This window comes from Pleurodeles waltl, chromosome 12 (genome assembly GCF_031143425.1).
Source record: "Pleurodeles waltl isolate 20211129_DDA chromosome 12, aPleWal1.hap1.20221129, whole genome shotgun sequence".
Lineage (NCBI taxonomy): Eukaryota > Metazoa > Chordata > Amphibia > Caudata > Salamandridae > Pleurodeles > Pleurodeles waltl.
Window position 1 is genome coordinate 643,380,576 of NC_090451.1, and position 18,515 is coordinate 643,399,090.

General features: G+C 46.5%; 1 protein-coding gene across 1 annotated transcript in view; it reads left to right on the plus strand.

The window, feature by feature from the left end:
• TDRD10 (tudor domain containing 10) overlaps positions 1-18,515 on the plus strand; it is a 696,763-nt gene that overhangs the window by 499,116 nt on the left and 179,132 nt on the right. The window contains exon 9 of the mRNA XM_069218205.1: positions 8,988-9,021. Coding sequence (XP_069074306.1) covers positions 8,988-9,021 — 34 coding nt within the window. The remainder of the gene's footprint in view (positions 1-8,987; positions 9,022-18,515) is intronic.

The following is an 18,515-nucleotide window of genomic DNA, read 5'->3' on the forward strand; positions in this document are numbered from 1 at the left end:
TCCGCACCCAGCCAAGGCCTGGTCGGCCCGACCGCACCCATCGTCGAAGCCTCATGGACCGGACCCCCTTCCGTTTCTGTCTGACGTGCCACGCCAAGTATCCTTATACAGACCAGCATCGGGTCTGTAATCTGTGTCTGTTACCGGAGCACAGAGAGGATACATGCGAGGCCTGCAAGGCCTTTTGGTCGAAAAAGGCATTGAGAGATCGGAGGGCGAGGCGCTTACAGATGGCGACGAAATCGTCGCAACACCTCGACGTCGAAGAGGAGGAGATGGCTATCTCCATCCAGGGATCGGAATCGGACAACTCCGACGGAGACTGGCTGCCGACAGCGGGCCAAAAAGTGAGTACGCCTGCCCCGACCCAACCCCAAAGTCAGTCAAAAAAGCAAAAGGCCTCGGGACGCCACTGCCTGAAGGCCATGGCTTGACCCACAAAAAAAGCCGTGACCAAGCAACACCTTCGGCACCGAAGAAGGCCAAAATTGCGACAAAGTCTTCCGACTCAAGTCGAGAAACCGGCGTCGAAAAAAGTCGACATCGACTGGTCGAAACCACCAAGCCTCGAAAGAGCCTTTTGGAGCCGAGGCCAACCATTACCATGGGTATTTCGGTGCAGAGAAAGCTGGCTTCGGAGCCGAAAAAGGCCTCTTATACAGAGGAACATGGGCTCTCCAAACAACTGAAGGAGAGGCACAGGTTTGAAGAGGAGCTGGATGTTGAACAGTTTGATCAAAGTCAACCAAGATTACAGATTCAGAAGGATACTGGAAGGATTCAGACTGTCCCTCCTCTCAAATTTAAGAGGAAATTGGCTTTTCAAACACAGACAGAGACTGAAACTGATCAGCCAAGAGCAAAAGTGGCTAGAGAGAAGTCACCAACTCGACATTTCTCGCCAGAAATATCGCCACCACATTCACCACAAAGGACAGGGTCGCCATTTGGCACGCCAGCTGCACAGTCACCCACACATACTGTGCAAACACAGGACGATGTAGATCCCTGGGACCTTTACGACCACCCGGTTTCAGACAATAGCCCCGAGTGCTACCCCTCAAAGCCATCTCTTCCAGAGGAGAGCACCTCCTATACACAAGTCCTTGCCAGAGCTGCAACATTCCATAATGTCACTATGCACTCGGAACCATTGGAGGATGACTTTCTTTTCAATAACCTGGCATCCACGCAAGCGTAATATCAAAGCCTGCCTATGCTATCAGGCATGCTTAAGCATGCACAACAAGTCTTTCAAGAGCCAGTCAAAGGAAGAGCCATCACACCGCGGGTGGAAAAAAAGTACAAACCACCCCATCGGACCCTGTGTTCATTACACAGCAGTTCCCTCTGGACTCTGTAGTGGCAGGGGCCGCAAGGAAACGTGCACACCCGCAATCATCAGGGGATGCACCACCTCCTGATAAAGAAAGCTGCAAGTTTGACGCAGCGGGGAAGAGAGTGGCGTCGCAAGCTGCCAACCGTATTGCGAATTCACAGGCCCTCCTTTCCCGTTACGACCGAGCCCACTGGGATGAAATGAATTATATCATTCAGCATCTACCGAAAGAATATCAGAAACGGGCTCAACAGGTGGTTGAGGAAGGGCAAGCCATCTCCAACAACCAGATCCGTTTGGTACTGGACACCGCTGACACCGCCGCAAGAACTGTAAACACGGCACTCACAATCAGGAGACATGCTTGGCTACGAAGTTCAGGATTCAAACCTGAAATACAGCAGGCAGTATTAAACATGCCGTTTAACCAGCAGCAACTATTTGGGCTGGAGGTGGACACTGCCATCGAAAAAATGAAGAAGGACACTGACATGGCCAAAGCCATGGGCGCGCTCTACTCTTCCCGGTATAGGGGGCCATTTAGAAAGCCACAATTTAGGGGAGTTTTTAGACAGCAACCCTCAGAGGCATCCACCTCTCAAGCAAAACCCACCTATCAGTCCCAATACCAGAGAGGGGGGTTTTGTGGTTCATTCAGGGGACAATTCCCAAGATCAAGGGGAAAGTTTCAGCCTACCAAGCAGACCCCCGGTAACAAACAGTGACTTCAATGTCACACTTCCCCAACACACATCACCAGTAGGGGGAAGATTAACACACTACCACAAACATTGGTCAGACATAACCACAAACACATGGGTTCTATCAATTATCCTACATGGTTACTGCATAGAGTTCACACATTTCCCTCCAGATGTTCCCCCAAGAGCGCACAAACTGCCATAGAACTAGTACCTCACCACCAAAAAGGAACAGGGGATTATTCCCTATATTTCCTTATTCCCAAAAAAGACAAAACACTAAGACCAATTTTAGATCTTAGGACACTAAACCTCTTCATCAAATCAGAACATTTCCACATGGTCACACTACAAGATGTAGTTCCCTTACTAAAACATGGAGAATACATGGCAACACTGGATCTAAAAGATGCGTATTTCCATATACCCATCCATCCATCTCACAGGAAATACCTCAGATTTGTCATACAGGGCAAACATTACCAATTCGAGGTACTGCCATTCGGGCCCAGAGTATTTGCAAAATGCCTTGCTGTAGTAGCAGCTCATATAAGGAGACATCACACGCATGCATTCCCATATCTCGACGATTGGCTAATAAAAGCCAACACAACACTGGTGTCAAAATCACATGCAATATGTAATAGATACCCTACACAGACTAGGTTTTTCTATAAATTACCAAAAATCTCACTTGCAACCATCCCAACTACAACAATACTTGGGAGCAGCACTCAACACACAAAGAACAACTGTCACTCCAAGCCCACAGAGAGTTCAATCGTTTCAAGCTATGGTGTCAAACATACAACCAAATCACGAGTACACAGTCAAATTTGTCATGAAACTACTAGGCATGATGTCCTCATGCATTGCTAATGTCCCAAACGCACGGCTACACATGCGTCCCTTACAACCGTGCCTAGCAAAACCATGGACGCAGGCACAGGGTCAACTTCAGGATCTAGTGTTGATAGAAGGCCAAACACACTTTTCGCTTCAATGGTGGAACCCTGTAAATTTAAACAAAGGGCGGCCATTTCAAGTTCCGGTGCCTCACGCCATTATCACAACAGATGCTTCCATGATTGGGTGGGGAGCACACCTCAACAATCACAATATACAAGGACAATGGGACAATCAACAAAAACAACTACACATAAATCACTTAGAACTACTAGCGGTCTCCCTGCCACTAAAAGCTTTTCAACCCCTTCTAGTCCACAAACACATTCTTTTCAAAACAGACAATATGACAACAATGTACTATCTAAACAAACAGGGGGGACACACTCGTCACAACTGTGCCTCCTAGCACACAAAAAATTGGCATTGGGCAATTCACAACAACATTCGCCTGATAGCTCAGTGTATATACCAGGCATTCACAATCAGTTAGCCGACAATCTCAGTCGAGATCACCAGCAAACTCACGAGTGGGAAATACATCCCCAGATTCTACAGTATTACTTCCACTGCTGGGGGACACTAGACATAGATCTGTTTGCAACAAAACGCAAAATGCCAAAACTTCGCATCCAGGTACCCACACCCTCAATCCAAGGGCAATGCTCTATGGATCAATTGGTCAGGGATATTTGCTTAAGCTTTTCCCCTTCTCCCACTCATTCCTTTCCTAGTCAACAAACTGAGTAAAAAAAACCTCAAACTAATACTTATAGCACCAACGTGGGCTCGCCAACCGTGGTATACCACACTGTTGGACTTCTCAATAGTAACTCACATCAAACTCCCAAACAGATCAGATATGTTAACACAACACAAACAACAGATCAGACACCCAAATCCAGCATCCCTCAACCTAGCAATCTGGCTCCTGAAGTCTTAGAATTTGGCTATCTAAACCTTTCAAATGAGTGTATGGAAGTCATTAAACAGGCAAGGAAACCGACAACAAGGCATTGTTATGCTAATAAATGGAAAAGGTTTGTTTTCTACTGCCAAGCAAACCAAATCACACCATTAGATGCCTCCATGCAAAACATTGTGAGTTACTTACTACACCTACAAAAAGCAAATCTCGCTTTTTCGTCCATCAAAATTCATCTCACTTCAATCTCTGCTTACCTGCAGATTAAGCATACAAAGTCACTTTTTAGAATCCCATCTATTAAAGCCTTTATGGAAGTACTAAAAAGGATCATACCTCCAAGAACCCCACCAGTACCCTTGTGGAATCTTAATATTGTACTTACCCGACTCATGGGCCCACCTTTTGAACCCATGCATTCTAGCCAAATCCAATTCTTGGAAGGTAGCATTTCTAATAGCCATCACTTCACTACGAAGAGTTAGCGAAATACAGGCGTTCACTATCGAAGAACCAGTTATACAAGTACACAAACATAAAGTGGTTCTACGCACAAATCCAAAATTTCTACCAAAAGTCATTTCACTGTTTCATCTAAACCAAACTGTAGAGCTCCCAGTCTTCTTCCCACAGCCAGACTCAGTAGCAGAAAGAGCACCGCATACATTAGACATAGAGAGCACTAATGTATTACATAGACAGAACAAAATAATTTCCAAAAACTAAGCAATTGTTTGTTGCTTTCCAAAAACCCCATGCTGGTAACCATATATCCAAACAGGGCATAGCCAGATGGATAGTTAAATGCATACACACCTGTTACCTTAAAGCTAAAAGAGAGTTACCCATTACACCAAAGGCTTACTCTACTAGAAAGAGAGGAGCAACAATGCCCTTTCTAGGTAACATATCAATGACAGAGATTTGTAAGGCAGCCACTTGATCTACACCTCATACATTTGTCAAACATTACTGTGTAGATGTGTTAGCAACACAACAAGCCACAGTAGGACAGGCTGTACTAAGAACATTATTTCAAACAACTTCAAATCCTACAGGCTGACCACCTCTTTGGGGAGGATTACTGCTTTGTAGTCTATGCACAGCATGTGTATCTGCAGCTAAACATGCCATCGAACGGAAAATGTCACTTACCCAGTGTACATCTGTTTGTAGCATGTTGCGCTGCAGATTCACATGTGCCCTCCCTTCTTCCCGGGAGCCTGTAGCCACTTAAGTTTCACTAAAAATTGTATATATGTAAATAAACATTCCTTTAACACAAACTATGTACATACATACCTATTCTGTTGCATGGGCATCTTTAGTATCCTCATTCTATCACTCCTACCTCACCCTATGCTGGGAAAACAATCTAAGATGGAGTCAATGCCCATGCACAATGGAGCCGAAAGGGAGGAGTCACTCGGTCCAGTGACTTGAAAAGACTTCTTCAAAGAAAAACAACTTGTAACACTCCGAGCCCAACACTAGATGGCAGGAACAGTGCACAGCATGTGAATCTGCAGCGCAACATGCCACGAACAGATGTACACTGGGTAAGTGATATTTTCCATGCACGGAGCCCCAGGTTATATGGTCAATACATACCTATACTCCAAATCTGAAATCAGGCATTGGTCTAGCCACATTCGTAAAAGTGTGTTTAGTCTACCTACAATTTGATCCAATGGGTTTGCACCTAACTTAGTATATGAGGTTATGTCTGCCTACTGTCATTTAACTTCCTTATTATAGTCAGATCTATTTAAAATGACAATGCTGCCACCCTCATCTGCTTCCTTGATGATTATCATCTTGTTCTCACTTAGATCTTCTAAAGCTTTCTTCTCTAGTTGTGCCATATTATGGGGGTTATTCCAACTTTGGAGGAGGTGTTAATCCGTCCCAAAAGTGGCTGAAAAGTGACGGATTTACCACCAGCCGTATTACGAGTCCATTATATCCTATGGAACTCGTAATACGGCTGGTGGTATATCCGTCACTTTACCGTCGCTTTTGGGACAGATTAACACCTCCTCCAAAGTTGGAATAACCCCCTATGTGTAGTATGTGACATGCCCTCCCTGATTCTCTTTTCTAGTCCATGTAGATCTTCCCTAACTAGTTTACCAAACATATCTGTGACATTATCCATTGATAAAACAGGCATGAAAATAGATCTTGGTTTCAACCCACTATCTAAAGATAGATCTTGCCTGATCCTTAGATCTTCCAATATTTGTTCTCTATCCAGATCACTAGTATCTGTGTTATCCAAAGAAAGTAAGATCTGAATATCCTCAATATCTCTTATTGTATAGTTACTTGGTGGAGAGTTCATTATATGTATTTGTTGCTTATTCGATTTCTCAGGAAAATATTTTTTGAGTTTTAGTTGTCTCAAAAATAGAAACAAATCTACATGAACCTGAGTCATAGCACAATAGTTAGATGGACAAAATCCCAAACCTCCTCCTAACACATTTATTTGATCTTGTGTTAAAATATAGTCAGATAAGTTGACAATAGAAATATTATCATTCAGCCTGCGTGAAAAAGTGCATGCACCTTTTCACTACAGGTCACTGCATGTCACCCCTATGGCAAGCCCTCCTAGCCCAGAGAGCAGGGTGCAAGTACCTGTGTGTGAGGGCACCCCTGCATGAGCAGAGGTGCCGCTACAAACTCTAGCTCCGTTTTCCTGGACTTCGTAAGTGCAGGGAAGCCATTTTACCGGTGTAATTGACACAGGTCACTACCGGTGTCCAGCTACATAATCGTAACTCCAAACCTGGGCATGTTTAGTATCAAACATGTCGGAAGCATACCCCACTGCTATTGCCAGTATTGGTTTTACGATTCAGTGCAATCTGGGGGCTTTTTAGACGACCCCCAGCTTTGCTCCTGCCAGTTTGCAGGATTTTCCCGGCAGCCTGTGCTGCTGCCATCTGCCTTCCTGTTGCTTGATAAGCTCAAGCCCAGGAAGACAGAACAAAGGATTTCATTTGGGAGTGGGAGGCAACATCCTCTCCCTTTGGAAATAGATGTTACATGGCTTAGGACAGGTAGCCTTCCCAAGCCACTGGTATGCTTTGAAGGGTACATTTGGTGCCCTCCTTGCATAAACCAGTTTTCACCAGTCCAGGGATCCCCGGTCCCCGCTCTGGTGTGAGAGTGGACAATGGAAAGGGCAGTAACCACTCCCCTGACCATCACCACCCCAGGGGTGGTGCCCAGTGGTCCTTCAGATGGCCACTTGATTCTGCCATCTTCAATCCAAGGTTGGCAAAGGTCACTGGGAGCATCTGAGTGGCCAGGTCAGACAGGTGATGTCATCGCCCCCCCATGATAGGTGGTCACCCTGCTAGGTGGCCAATCCCCCTTTCTGGGATATTTAGGGTCTCCCTCTTGGGTGAGTCCTGAGATTTGATGTGCAAGATTTCAGCAGGACTCCTCTGCATCGTTTACTTCATATTATGGCTACCGGGACGGCAAATGGGCCCTCCAGGAACCATAAATTGCAACTCCCAACAATGACTCCGCTTTGCAACATTGTTTCTCCTGCTCCTTCCAGTGACTGCAACATTTCCCTGGCTGTGCATCGTCTGAGGGCAATTAGTCTTCAGCCTGCACAAGAAGCAAGAAGGCATCTCCCTTCGAGTGAAGTAGTCACTCCCCTGCATCCGCAGGCACCAACTGCAACAGCGTCCAGCAGCGTGGATCCTCTCTCCTGCAAAACTGCATGGATCCTGCATCACAGGTCTGGAGTGGTCCTCTCTACCAGCTGTCCAACTTGGGAGATGGTAAGCCGTTGCCTCTTCTTGCAGGACAGTACCCCTGTGCACCGTGACTCTTGCAGCTACCAACGCTTGTTGGCTCTTCTTCCAAGGAATCTTCAGGCTCCGCGTAGCCCCGGCATCCAGCACTCTTCTCTGCAAAGCACAGTCTCCTGGCTACTGCTTCAGCGACGTGGTGCTCCTGTCCACGTGTGCTGTATGGGCCTCTCTGCGACTCCTGTGCCTGCTGCCTGTGAGTTGCCTATGGGGGTTGCATCCTCGACTTCTGTCTCTCCTCACTACTGAGGGTCACCTGGGACTCCCCTCCATGGGTTTAGTACCCCTGGAAGTTCCTGGTCCCCGGCAGCTCTGCAACTCTTCATCTGTGAATCTTGCCTTTACAAAGGCTTGTTGGTGGTCTTTCCACACCACTGACTGACTGCAACTCTTCTTCTGGCGTGGGACTCCTGGAACTCTTCGCCTGTGCTGCATAGCCAACTCCTGGTCTTCAGCGTCGACTTGGTCCTGCATCTCCTGAACGGTGGGTAGTGGATCCTAGCCCAACCGGACATTCCAACTCGAACTGGACTAGGTCCCCTTCCTTTGCCCATCTTCTGTCAGGATCCACCTTGCTTAGGTCTTGCACAGTCCTTTTCCAAAGTTTACCTGAGGGTTTGAGGAACAACTAGGTACTTACCTCTTCTCTCCTGGTCGGTGGGGGGCAACTTGGTACTTAACTTTTGGGTTCCTAGTTCCTCCAGCTCCCGTCTACAGATTCCACGTCCTTTGGTGGGGGACTGACTTTCGCATTCCACTTACTCAGTAAATGGTTTGGTCTCCCCCTAAGGTCTCCATTATATTCTGGCATGTCACTGTTTTCTGTTGCTTTCTATGCCAATTCCTGACTTCTGATGTGTACATAATAGTGTGTTTACTCACCTGCTAGTAGAGAATTACATATACTGTATTTTAATGTTTGTGTTACCATAATAAAGTACCTTTATTTGTGTAACACTGTGTGGTTCTTTCATGTGTGCAAGTGCTGAGTGACTACAGTGGTATTGCATAAGCTTTGCATGTCTCCTAAATAAGTCTTGGCTGCTCATCCACAGCTACCTCTAGAGAGCACTGGCTTCCTAGACACTGTCTACACCTCACTAATAGGGGATACCTGGACCTGGTATAAGGTGGTAAGACTATAGGTGCTCACCACACACCAGGCCAGCTTCCTACACTGTGCATTAAAAAAGCATCAGCTGTTTAACACTCCATAGTATTGTTGTTTTAATGTGTTGTATTCTTCTGGTAAAATGTGCTTTCTTTTATTTTTGTTTTAGATCTTGGAGAAAGCTCCTGTGTTGGATTGCAACGGTAAGGTGTTAGAGAAGCAAGGCTTTATTAAAATTTGCACACAAAACAAATTCACTGATGAACCCAGTTTTCTCCCCTTCGCCACCGGCCCAACTTGGTTGTCTTAAATAAAAAATGTATTTGAGCTTGTACTAAAGGAAGACATGTAAGGTTGATGTCTTTGATGTATCTTTCACCGTGTGTGTGTTCTGTAGTGAGAGAAACAGAAGAATTTGAATACTAAGCAGTTGTATTTCGGGTCTCTCTCCAGACTATAAATCACTTGGAAAAACAAATCTCTTTGGCAATCATTGAACTGTCATTTTGTTTCCTTGTGCCACCTATTTTGCAGGGCTTATAAAAAAATAGGTAGCCTGACCCCATGATTCCTTATTGCCATGTTAGGTTGTCTGGACAGCTTTACTGTGTACCAAAAAGAATATGAGATTCTTTTTGTGGCTGCAGAGGGTAAGAGCCCTAATACCTTGTTATTGGAAATGGGAGACTCCCCCAAGCTTGGAGGAGCGGGTAAAATACAAATTAACGATATTTAGTTATGAATCGATTTACAGGAGGAGTTAGGGCACAAACACATTTAAAATTGGAACGATATTGGAGTACCGTGGAATCAATATTTGGTTTTGGTCAGACCAGGTAGATTCTTGGCTCCCAGGAAACACAGGGTATGCCCTATGTGCCTTTGAAACGGAGGAGAAAAAAAGGTGCCCCACGGATCCTCCCATAGTCTCTATCACTATGAAAGCCCATATATGAACTTGAAGTCAGTCTTTCCAGATTCCCTTTAGATAACCCCTAAATTTAGCACCTATACAAAATGCTCAGTTATCCAGTATTGGATATTTCATAGATTCACATGCTTGACTCCTCCCCCCGTCATTGATATGGGAGTCCCACGGTGCACTAAAATAGCAGTGTGCATTCTTACCATAGGCCTTAATGGCAATGAACCATCTCTTTAACAACATATCCATGTAATTTTGTATAAGGAACGAAACTTGAAATATGACCAATCAGGTGACAGCACACTGTAGAACACCCCCCAGAGAGGCTGTTTCCTTCAGATTTTCTAACACATGTCGTGTGAAGGGAGTCTCCCTGAGCTCTGCTCAGTTTTTTCTTTACTTCAAACCAAAAATTCTGATAGCTATGTCTCTTCAGATCTTGCAAGTCCTGTGGAAAGAAAGCGTCCATATGTGGATGACCTGCATAAAGAATGCCTTTACTGCCTTTTCCCCAACCGCCATGTAAAGGATAGTAAGGTATGTAGAAGCTTTCCCTCAAAGACTCTTGAAGATAGAGAGGGAAGACTACTGTTGTGGCTGCAAAAGTCCAAAACCCAGAAAATAATATTTCTGACAAAGAAAGTGGCATCTGCGAGGGGTCATGGAAGAGGGCAAGATCCTCTGATCAGGGTACGTCTGAGGAGAGTAAAAAAGCCTTAAAAAACATCACAAGGACACTCTGAAAAAGCAGAAAAGACTCATCTCCACAGAAAAGGCTTCTTCTCAGCCCCCACCACCCCTTGCCAGAAGTCTAGTGAATTTTCTAAGACTATTTCAAAATCACCATCGACGACAGCTTCACCGTCGACGGCAGTCTCGTCGACGATGACGGTGAGCACTGCCTTGTCCACGAGCTCATTGTCGATGCACCCATATTGACAACGAGAATTCACCCTTCGCCGACGAGGCTGTCGAGACCACTGTCAATGACAGTCCCACCAACGAGACTATCGTCGACAGCTCCATCAACAACGCCCCCTGTCGACGACACCACCCTCAACTGTAACACTAAAAAAGACACCGACGACTCCAGTAACAACCATGGTGTCAACCACAGCATAGTCACCGTCGATGAGAATTAAAATGCCTGAAAACACATTGACTCCAGCGATAACATCCTCCAGCAAGGTATCGCCTTTTTTTTCCTCATCCCATCTACTGGATATGGAGGAGTCAGATAATGATGGACCTTTTGGGATTGCACATCCCAGTTTCTGGTTAAATGCCAAGAGGATGATGATCTTGAGGAGGAAGAAGAACTCTATTGCCAACAATACTAAGCTCTCCCACTGAGAAGGTATTACGAGCATCATTACTAACCTCAACAACCATAGGAAGAAATGCAATTGCCTATTGCCTCGGTCCAAGATCTGCATGCTATGTTGCAGGGTTATAGAAGGTTTCCTGAGCTGCCAACAGACCACCAACCACTGCCACCTCCTGCATCGGTTCCATCTACCCCTCAAAATATGCTTCCAACTATAACCCCCAGGATTATGCCAAGAACCATAGCGCCACCAACAAGAGAAGCCCCCTCCATCAGAGGATGAAAGAGAGGAAGGTGAGATACCTGAAAATACTCCGCTACAGGATGAGTGGGAAGACTAATTCCCATGTCGTCACCTCCACTGGGCACCCTTCAGAGTCTCCCTCAGAGGACAGCAGGGGTTTCATAACTTGATGGAGCGAGCCGCAGCAAGATTTTACCCATCGAATTTCATCAAACAGGCTCACTGTTATCTGCATGATTTTAAGTAGTAGGCTAGGAAATCAGTCTGCCCAATCCCCATCATTGATTACATATGGGAGGAGGGGATTAAGATAATGAAAAAACCCGGCTACCGTGAATGCAGTGCCGTCCCGAAAAGAAATACAAGGCCCCGGAAGACACTCCGGCCTGCCTTACATGGCATCCTAAACTAGACTCCATAATGTCGCAGGCTGCGCAACGCCGCTCCAAGAACCCATCCGCTCCCATTTTTACTCCGCAAGACAGGGAGGGCAGATGTCTGGATAATGTGGGCAAGAGGTTTTCCCTCATGTCTGTCATTGTGGTACGAGCAACAAAGTCGCTGGCCATCCTTGGCCGATACTATAGGCAGATGTGGTCGGACATCTGCAACCTCGTAGAACTTATTCTGGATGACAAGAAGGCAGAAGCAGCAAAGATCCTCCAAGAAGGTGAGCGCACCTCATCTGAGGTAATAGATTGCGTGCTTAACATCGCTTCAACAGGCTTTTGTCAACTAGCTGGAGCAGCAGTCCGCAGGTGCCACGGATGGCTGAAGTCAACGTCTTTTAGGCTGGAGGTCCTGTCTAAGGTTTTAGATATGGCCTACGATGGTGAGATGCTTTTTGGAAAGCACATCAATGATGCACTGCTGGCTATAATGACTGACACTGGCACCCTGCATTATAGATAGCTGCCCTTTCGAGAAGTTCGTGGAAGGGTTTTGTTCCTCCTATAGAGGATCATATCAGCGTCTGCAGTAGTTTTAGCCCTTTCAAACTCAGTACAGGCCAGGCTACTAGCAGCAGTACCGCTAACCGCCTGCAGCGGCCTACAACAAGGCCCTCACGAAAGCAGCCCTCACAGGGTAGAGACACAGGCAGCATACGTTGACCTCCACTGGATACCTGCTACACATACCACATCCCATCCTGTGGGTGTGGTGATATCCTATCCAACCATCTACCCCAATGGAGAGAGATAACTGTGGACAAAATGGTTATTAAACCTTGTCACGTATGGCCATACTCTAGAATTTGTGCAGAGACCACCAAACAACCCTCCAAGGGGAGCACACACGCCTTATCTTCAATTACTAAGAAAAGAAGACCTCACCATGCTTGCAAAAGATGCAATCGAGAGAGTTCATTTTAAAAAAGGGGCATAGGCTTCTTTCTGTTCCCGATTCTTCCTTATCCGAAAGACAACAGGAGATTGGAGGCCCATTCTGGACTTAAGAAAGCTGAACAAATTCTTATGCAAGCAATCCTTTTGGGTGGTCACCCTCTCCGATATCCTGCATTTACTCAACAGCAGAGACTTCATGAAGACTCTCAACTTGCAGGATGCCTATTTTCACATCCCCATACATCCCAAACACAGGAAATATTTACGTTTTTTCATAGCCGGTACGCATTACCAATTCAAAGTCCTTCCATTCTGGCTCAAATCAGCAGCTCACATATTCACCAAGTGCCTTGCACCTGTAGCAGCCGCTTTCAGGACCCAAGGTTACCAAGTGTTTTCCTACTTGGACGTTTGGCTGCTAAAATCCCCAATGAAGTATCGGGCCAAAGCCACTCAAGCACGTCTCAACTGTGTTCACAAACTGGGCTTCACAGTCAATTTCCAGAAATCAGTAACTATTTCAAGCCAAACTATAATATTCCTTGGTTCCCTTCTGGATACCATCAACAACAAGGCATATTTATCTCCGGACATACAAATCAAACTAAGAGCTCCAGCAGTCAAACTGTCAAAAAGAAGGTCTGCTTCAGTTCGCCTGTACAACTCGTTGCTGGGCATGATGTCTTCTTCAGTCAATCTAGTACCTCTGGCACGACTGAAGATGAGACCATTGCAAGAAGAATTGCAGAAACAGTGGATCCAGACAGAAGGCTCATTCGACGATGTCATGGCTATTACTCCAACCATGAAGGAGGCTCTTGTGTGGAGGTCACCAACTTCTAATTTGTCACAAAGCCTCGCATTTCTACCTCCGATCCCTGAGTTTGTCATAGCAACAGATGCCTCTCTACAAGGCTGGGGTGCCCACCTGCAAGACTTGCACATTCAGGGGCAGTGGTCAGCACATCAGAAAACATGGCATATCAACAGGCTAGAATTGAGAGTAGCCATCTTTCTCACTCTGCAGAGGTTTCTTCCGAGAATAGCAGGTGCCTCTGTGCTGGTCCGTATGGACAGTACGACCAGCATGCATTATATAAACAAGCCAAGAGGGACAAGATCACTAACACTCTTCCAAGAGGCCCAGGATCTCTGGAATTGGCTCGCTTTTTACAATATATTGCTAAAGACAGGGCATGTGTCAGGAATCAGGAAAACCCTTGCAGACACATTCAGCAGGACAACAGACAGCTGTCACGAGTAGGCGCTGGATCAAATGCAGACAGACAAAATATTCTCATGCTCGGGCAGGCCGGCGTTAGACATCTTTGTGACGGACTGGAATGCTAAATGCCACTTCTACACCAGTCAGTACCCCCTCCTCGGGTTCTGGGGGAATGCCCTTTTGATGAGATGGTCAGGGCTTATGCCCCCCTTCCCTCTCATAATAACGGTTCTCAGGAAAATGAAAAGAGAGCATTGTCGTTTGAACCTCATTGCTCCCAGATGGCCCTGGCAACACTGGTAAGTGGAACTTCTCTCTATGTCAGAATGCAAACCCATTCACCTTCCACCACTTCCAACATTACTGACCAGGGACATGGGCCATGTTCTCCATTCAGACCCAACATCTCTCCACTTGTGTGCATGGCTCCTGAGTTCAATTAATTAAAAGATCTAGACCTTCCTCAGGAATGCAAAGATATCCTTTCTAAGGCAAGAGCTGATTCCAACAACAAAACATATAGATTTAAATAGAAAAGATTCTGCATGTGATGTCAACAATGTAACTTGCATCACTTAAAGGCATCCCTGAGCAGATTCTGCCATATCTCCTATCTCTGGCTAAATCTGGATTGATGCATGCATTGTCAAAGTCCACCGTGCAGCAATATCGAAATACAGAAAGTCATATCATTCTCCATCCCTCTGCTCAGACAGCCAAATAAAACAATTAATGAGAGGATTATTCTGGGCTTTCCCTCCGGTCAGCACTCCACCGCAGGAATGGCATCTCAATATAGTACTTTCACAGTTCATGAAACCACCATTTGAACCCATTCACAAAGCTGACTTACAATTTCTAACATGGAAAGTAGCATTATCGTTAGCACTCAATTCTGCAAGAAGAGCCAGTGAAATACAAACCTTCCCTACCCAAGAGCCATTCTTGCATTTCACTGATGACTATGTCCCCTTAAGAACAAATCCTCTATGTATTCCAAAAGTACCAACTCAATTCTATCTGAATTAACCAATCACTCTACGCTCTTTCTTTCCAAATCCAGCGACCCCCTTCTGAGCAATCGCTTCATACTCTGGATCTCAAAAGTTGCCTTCTGTTTGCATTGTACAAAAGGCATAAGCAAATCTGATCAACTTTTCATGTCATATAGTTAGACACATCAAGGGCATGCAGTTACTAAAACCATGATCGAAAGATGGATTTCCACTACAATCCAGCCAAGGCACACTCAACAACAGCAGTATCCACCTCGGCTGCTCTTTTTGCAGGTTTACCATTGGAGAAGATTGGCCGTGCTGCAACATAGAAGAATGCCCACACATCTACACAGCACTACTTCCTACAGTCAGCACTTCAAGAAGATGCAGCCGTAGGACAAGCGGTGTTACTACATTTGTTCCAGTAAGATGAGCCTCTATTTAGAGGGACTTTTCTTTACAACGCTACTTATGTTTGTTTATTATGGGGTATTATTAGTATGACTGTTATTCGGTTTATTATATATTATGATTACGAAATGTGATTAAATTGCATTATTTCCCATCGTCGGCAGATATTATATTCTTTCATAACACAGTGCTGGGAACTGCTTGATATTCTGATTTAAGCATGTGAATCTATGAATGATCCAATACTGGATAAGAAAATGAGTTACTTACCTGTAACTGGAGTTCTCTTCCAGGGGATCCTCATCAATAGTCATAAACATTAAATATTCCCGCCCCCGTGCGGGGACCCCGGAGCATATATCAAATACACACATATTATACATGTGTAACCAACAGTCATGCAGGCTATCATGTTAAAAACAGGCAAAAATGCTTTATTTCTATGAAGTTTTTTTTTTTTTAAATATTATAAAGACTACAATAGAGAATAAATATCTACCCAAGCTCCTAAAACTAGGCTTAGGGAAGTAAGCAGCAGCAAACTCTAGAGAAAAAATAGAAAAAAACTGCATTTAAAAACAATGAAGCATTCTTAGCCAATAGGCTGCATGCAGGTTAACACAGGAGAACCATAAAAACTTTGGCACCGTGCCTTTAAGACCCTGAGCACCTCCAGTATCCCACCATGCCTAAGGGGTGAAGGAAAGGTGACAGTTGGTTCACAGTTAGGTCGGTTCTTTTTTCCGGCTTCTTCTGAGAGGATCCTGGAGCATTGAGCTCTCAGTTTTTCTGAGTTTTTCTCAGAAAAATTCTTTAAAAAAGCGTTTTTTTCACTTTTCATTCGACAAATAACATCTTTGTCTGAGCTAGGCAGTTTTTTCCTGACAGAAAAATGCCTTCACTTTTTGTCAAATGCCCTGCTTGTGGGAAGAAGAAGGCCCAGTCAGATCCTCACTCTCTGTGTATAGTGTGCCTGCCTCAGAGCCACTGCCCTGACACTTGTAAGTACTGCAAGAACATGTCTAAGAGGACTCTGAAAGACAGAGAGAAGATCCGGCTACATGGGCTTCAGGAGAGGCAAAGAACATCGTCCTCCTCACTTCCCAGACAACCAAAAGGCCATTCTAAGGAGAGAATGGCTCGGTCGACGTCAGCAGGTAGGAAAGTACCTGTTTGTTCACCGTCGACGTCGTTGCTACCACCGTCTCACCGGCATAGATCGCCGTCGACACACCCGACGTCGAAGGAAACGGCGTCGAGGGAACAACATCGCAGGGGCAGGTCTCCGTCGACGGCAGCCTGCCGATCGACGTCGAGCCATCGCCGGCGTGCCCGGTCGCCGCCAAAGGCTGTGCGCCCCCCGACGTCAGGACACACGATGTCGAAATCACCACGACGGCATGAGAGACATCTGCCGTCGACCTCCCGCCGCTCCACGTCGAGGCACACGACGGCGAGCAGGTCGAGGTCCAAGGATCGCCGTTCGACGTCAAGGCACTCTGCGTCGAGGCACTCAACGTCGAGGCACTCAACGTCGAGGCAGGAGCAACCGGCTGGGCGCCCTTCGAAGTCGACACAGCCATCGACGTCGACACAGGTTTTACCTGTCCCACAGGGAGCAGAACATCGTCCCGCGCCAGACAAGGCGCCATCTCCAGTGGTCTCCATACCGAGCGACTCTTCTCGGTCAAGAGCGGCATCATCTGGGCATGTCTCGCCCATCAATCTATCTCCGAGATGGCTGGAGAGCCTTAACAGACCAGCGGCCTCCCCAGATTCGCAATATTCGCGAATGTATTCGCCTACTGCCTCCCTGCCAAGAACGCCATCACCGACAGCCAGGGCAGAACGGGCTTGTTCTGCTCCTCGCCAACCGGTCGCGAGGCCTAGGCGCTCTGCTACAGCGTCTCGCAGCAGGTCTCGTTCTCAACGAAGATCCAGGTCTCGTTCAAGAAGAAGATCACCCTCTTGGTCTTCATCAGGTTCATCTGTCGGGCGTTACTCACCCACCCTAACAGATTCACCACCTGCTAGAGTCTCACCGGTGGATGACATTACCACGTTTAACGAGATGCTGCTAAGAGGAGCGCAGAAACTCAACATAGAGGTTCCAGAGCCATCTACCTCCTCATCAGTCATCTTTGAAACTCTACAACAGAGATCAGCATCAAAAAAGCTGCTGCCTCTAGTGCCTGGTTTGTTGCAGCCAACTATGGACACTTTTCTGGCCCCAGCCTCGCTTAAATCTGCCCCGGCTAGGATTCTCAAAAAATACAGGGCTCCCGAACAGGACCCTTTGTTCCTCAGGAAGGACCCGCCACCGGACTCGGTTATAATAGCTGCCGCCCGAAAGACCCACTCGGTGGCATCTTCATCCACGGTACCCCCGGATAAGGAGAGCAGGCATCTAGACTCTCTGGGGAGAAAGATATGCGGGACGGCGGCTTCGGCAATGAAAGTCTCCAGTGCATCTGCGCTCCTGGGCAGGTATGATCGTTCACTGTGGGACTCTCTCAGTAGATTCACAGAAAAATTGCCCAGAGAGGACAGACAAGATTTCCAGGAGATACTGCAAGAAGGATGCCTGGTATCCAACCAGGTTATCAGCGCGGCAGCAGATGGGGCGGATTTAGCTGCTCATGGGTACGCACATGGAATCTGTGCAAGGAGATCTTCCTGGCTGAGACTCACTGGTTTGAAACAGGAAGCACAACAACGCATCCTGAATCTCCCATTCGCCGGGAACTCTCTGTTCGGTGCCCATGCAGACGAAGAAATGGCCCGCATGAAGACTGAGGTGGATACCATGAGGGCGGTGGGCCTGGAAAGGAAGAAAGATTTCAGGCGGAGATACAGGCCGTATGACAGGCACCCTTTCCAGCAGAGGGTTCAAACCCCTCATTGGTCTCAAAGGTCACAGCAACGACAGGGACGCCCTCTTTTTCAACGGAGGAACACAAGGGAGCGAGGGTCAAGTAGACCTCAACAGTCCACTCCGAAAGCACCCACCAAGCAATGAAATCTCGCTTCCCTCGACACTGTACACCACTCCGGTGGGGGGAAGTATTACAGATTATCTTCACGAGTGGCACTCTATCACAAGAGACAAATGGGTGCTCAATATTGTCGAACATGGCTATTCTCTTCTTTTCAAACAGCCTCCACCACGCTTGCCACCAACCAAAGACAATCCATCTCATCTCAGCTTGCTACGCAAGGAG